This window comes from Pteropus alecto, unplaced genomic scaffold (assembly GCF_000325575.1).
Source record: "Pteropus alecto unplaced genomic scaffold, ASM32557v1 scaffold39, whole genome shotgun sequence".
NCBI classification, from domain to species: Eukaryota; Metazoa; Chordata; class Mammalia; order Chiroptera; family Pteropodidae; genus Pteropus; species Pteropus alecto.
In genome coordinates, this window is record NW_006443568.1 from 5,833,924 (window position 1) to 5,837,595 (window position 3,672).

The 3,672-nt window shown below is 59.4% G+C and overlaps 1 protein-coding gene across 3 annotated transcripts in view; it reads right to left on the bottom strand.

The window, feature by feature from the left end:
• Positions 1–347: 347 nt before the first annotated feature.
• Positions 348–3,672, bottom strand: part of TINAGL1 (tubulointerstitial nephritis antigen like 1) — a 9,906-nt gene continuing 6,581 nt past the window's right edge. For 2 of the 3 annotated variants that reach the window (XM_006924312.3, XM_015598768.2), the window contains 7 exons: positions 2,945–3,068; positions 2,708–2,858; positions 2,396–2,585; positions 2,242–2,287; positions 1,843–1,966; positions 986–1,031; positions 417–890 (listed from right to left, as the gene is read on the bottom strand). In XM_006924312.3, the coding sequence (XP_006924374.1) occupies positions 750–890; positions 986–1,031; positions 1,843–1,966; positions 2,242–2,287; positions 2,396–2,585; positions 2,708–2,858; positions 2,945–3,068 (822 nt within the window). In that variant the 3' untranslated portion in view covers positions 417–749. Of the gene's footprint in view, positions 891–985; positions 1,032–1,842; positions 1,967–2,241; positions 2,288–2,395; positions 2,586–2,707; positions 2,859–2,944; positions 3,069–3,672 lie in introns of all 3 variants that reach the window. The other variant, XM_025041472.1, reaches the window with a different exon arrangement.

Below are 3,672 nucleotides of genomic sequence, written 5' to 3' on the forward strand. Positions count from 1 at the left end.
AGACAGAGGCTCAGCTTCTGTTGGGCTGTGCCCCCCCTTGCCTGCTGGGCACCGGCGCCAGTTCTGCTGATTGGTGGGTTGCCCTCCCACCTCCAGCAGCGCTGACTCAGCGTCTGAAAGGTGGTTCCCACGGGCACATGTCTCCCTGGGGGCCAAAGGTCATGCCCTCCATGCTCCACCTCCAAGTGGGTCCGTGCCTAGGGCTACTGACAACTAGGGCTGAATGGAGACTAAGGTGTCTAGACCACCCACCTCTGCCAACCAGCAAGGCCTCAGGCCACCCTTTAGGCTAACCTATGCCACCCCAACTCTGGCCTGGCTTTCTACTCTCAGAAGTTACAAGTTACTAGAGTTATCAATATTTTGTTTTTTTTATTTTAAAACAGTGAAAAGAAAAATAAATATCTTTGGAGATTAGGAGTACAAGGTGGACTGGGGTCGTGGGGCTGGAGACTTGGGGGTGTCCTGGCTTTGGTGGTTTTGCGTGGGGGTGCCGGGGGCCTGGGATCTGCAGGTTGGCTCCTCCCAGGCCAGGTTCTGTCCGGTCCCCGCTGAGAGGTCTGGGGGCTCCACCAGCCTCGCCTGCCCGCAGCTCCCAGGCTGGGCGCTGTGTCAGCGGAACCGTGGGGATTAGGTCCCTGGCGCCCGCCTGTGCCCCGGGCACCATCGGGTGGGTGGGCAGGCGGAGCAGGGGAAGGCGCCCCACAGGGGGCTCTTCCGCTGGCTGCTCTGGCGTGGTGCCCGCGGCCTCAGTGGTGACCCATATCCTCCATGCCCACGCGGCCCCAGACGCCCAGCACGAAACTCTCGATGTCGCATTCATTGGTGCCGCGCACGATGCGGAAGTGGCCCCTCTCGCCCCAGGCTGGACCCCACGAGTTGGCCGCAGTCTGGGAATGAGGAGTGTCAACAAGCAGGATAATGGGAGAGGAACCAGGAGGAGCATTGGGCAGGGGGAAGGGGATGGGGCTGAGCCGGGACTCACCCAGTATTTGAGCGTCCTTCCATCAGGCAGAGTCTCCTCTCCCCACCTGCAGGCCAGGGCCAAGAGGGCTGAGGGTGCTGATTCTGCCTGCCTTCAGGAGCTCCACCCCCAGGCCCTTCCTGTCCAGGCCCCTGTTGTCTTTGGCGACTTGGGTAAACTCTTAGGACTTGGGCAGGTCTCTGTCCCTGTCTGTACCTCCCCGTGTCCACATCTCTAAGCCTGTGTCCCTGTGCCCAGCGTGGGGGAAGGCAAAGAAGGAATAACTAGAGGGGTATGCAGGAAAGGGGAGAACCTGGGCCTCGGTCCCGCCAGGGGTCCACATCCCGTGTACCAGTTCTCTGGGAGCTCACACTTCTGCCTGCCCACCCTCCTCACTTGGGGAGCCAGGGAAGGGTAGGTGCCAGAAACCAGAAGGAAGAAGCTCAGAGAATGTGGGTACCTTAGAGGCCCCAAACTTCCATGGCAAAGTACATTTCATTGGTTGGACAATTGAAATAAGTGACCCTAACATCTCCTGTTATCTCAAGTGGGGAAACCGAGGGCCAGGGAAGTGAGTCAGGCAGAGCTGGGAACAGGTGCTTAGATGTGGAGAGGATGAGCAACTCTTGAATCCTTGTCTATATTTCCCTGGAGTTATTTTATCCCAGTGTCTAAGGAAGAAACAGTTCCTAGAAAACTTTAAAAAGCCCCCAACTCTTGGTGTGACCGGAACAAGTCCCTCCTCTTTTTGACTCTGTTTCCTCCTCTTTGAAATGGGGTTTTGCAGAGAAATCGTCAGGATTCAAGGCAGGCTCAGAACCCTCGGTGCAAGCTCGGCTGCCCCCGCCTTACCTACCGTCCCCCCGCAAGCCCCTCACCCTGTGATCTTGACTGAATGGGTCCCATGCCGGCGGTATCGCTCTGGCTTCCCAAGGCTCACTGGTGTGTGACTGTAGATGCCACCCTGGTACAGGAAGAAGTCCTCGTGCACCTCCATGAGGGCTGTGAGCAGAGGTCAAAGGAGGGCCGGCTCAGACTGTTAGCCCAGGCACCGAAGCCCGAGTCTGGAGATGCACGCCCAGACCCCAGGGCCTCTCATACCAAGGCTCTAAGTGCCCTCTCCAGTGGTGCTGCCCGTGGGGACGGGACATTACTGGTCCCCACTCCTGGCCCCAGTGGACTTGCTGCTCTTTGTCGTATAAACCACCTGTGCCTCCATGCCCAGTCTTAAGCAGGCACAAGCTTCTGGAACCAGGGGCAGGATGAGGGCCATTTACCTTGGACGGGGCCATTCTCCATCAGCTCCTTCATGATCTCCTTCTCCTGGAGGGTAGAAGGTAGGGAGGAGGGCATACATCAGGGGTGAGTTTCCAGCCCTTGGCCAGCCTTCCAGCTCTCTTCCTCTGCCCCTTCACCCACGTACAGACTTACATTGGAGCCAAGGCGGTAGGCAGGAGTGACCTGGTAGATGTCATTGGCATGAACATGGTGATTGGGGCAGCGGGCAATGGCCTGGCGTTTGCCCCGACCCATGGCCCGGCTGTGCATCATACAGCGGGGCTCGGGGCCGGCCTCATTCCGCTCCTGGCCCGAGAATGGGTAGCAGTGATCAGACACAACCCTGGAAAAGCAGCAGGAAGGAGCAAGCGCAGAGTGAGTGTGGCCCGGGCCCTTCCTGCAGGGGGCTTTCCTAAGGCCTCCACAACACGCCCTCTTCCCTGCCCACACCCCGCAGCTGCTCACCCTCGACGTCGCAGGAACCACCAGGCACCATCGAGGCGCCCACCACGGCAGCCCTGCTGGTTGTGCTTGTCACAAGACAACAGGTTCTGGGGTGACAGGACAGGTGTCATGTGCCCCAGAGAATGGATTGAGACTCGATCAGATGCCACAGCTGGTGGGAGGAGGCAGAAGGGACATCAGAGGGCTCAGGCCTTGGCTTTCCCTTCCCATCATGCCAGCTCCTACCCTTGGACTTACCTGCTGTGGAGAAGGCCCAGGAGCCTGCACAATTGCCCTGGTCGAGAGGCTCATGGATTAGGTTGGGCCACTTCTCAGAGGCCTCAAAGGCTGTGGGCAGCCTCTCCCCTGGGACCAGCACTGTCTGCAAGACAAAAGTCACTTGGTCTGCCTCCTGCCTCGGCCTGGCCTGCCTCTCAGGGCCCTGTTGGCCTTGCAGGGCCACCAGGAGTCCAGGGCCTTCTGCGGTTTGTTCCTTCTTCCTTCTGCAGAAGGATCCCAGCGACCTTCATGCTGACTGGAGTGGAAGACCCAAGCATCATTTAGTGCCTCCCTAGTGTCAGGTGGGGGATGACTAGTCTTGTTTTACAGATGAGGCAACTGAGGCAGGAACGGGTAAGCAGCCAGGCCAGAGTCACCCCGCTTTCCATCCTCAACCCCTGCTTCATTCCTCCTCTGCACCATCGAGTCTGCCACATCCTCCTTCCCACCAGGACCTTGGGCTTCGGGCCCCAAAGGGCAGGGGAGGGAAGAAGCAGTCAGGTCCCGTGACCTAGCAGGCTGCCAAAGCAAACAGCAGGAGGCAGAAAATAGCAGAGGCCCTGGGGAGCAGGGCAGGGGCAGGGTCTGGTCACCCCAGCCTTGGGCTGAATTCCCCCTGCAGGGAGGGCCACTCTGGCTAGCCCCTGCCTGTTCCCTGCCTGCCACCGAGAAACAGAGCCTCCGGCATGTGCTCCAGCCCTGTCCTG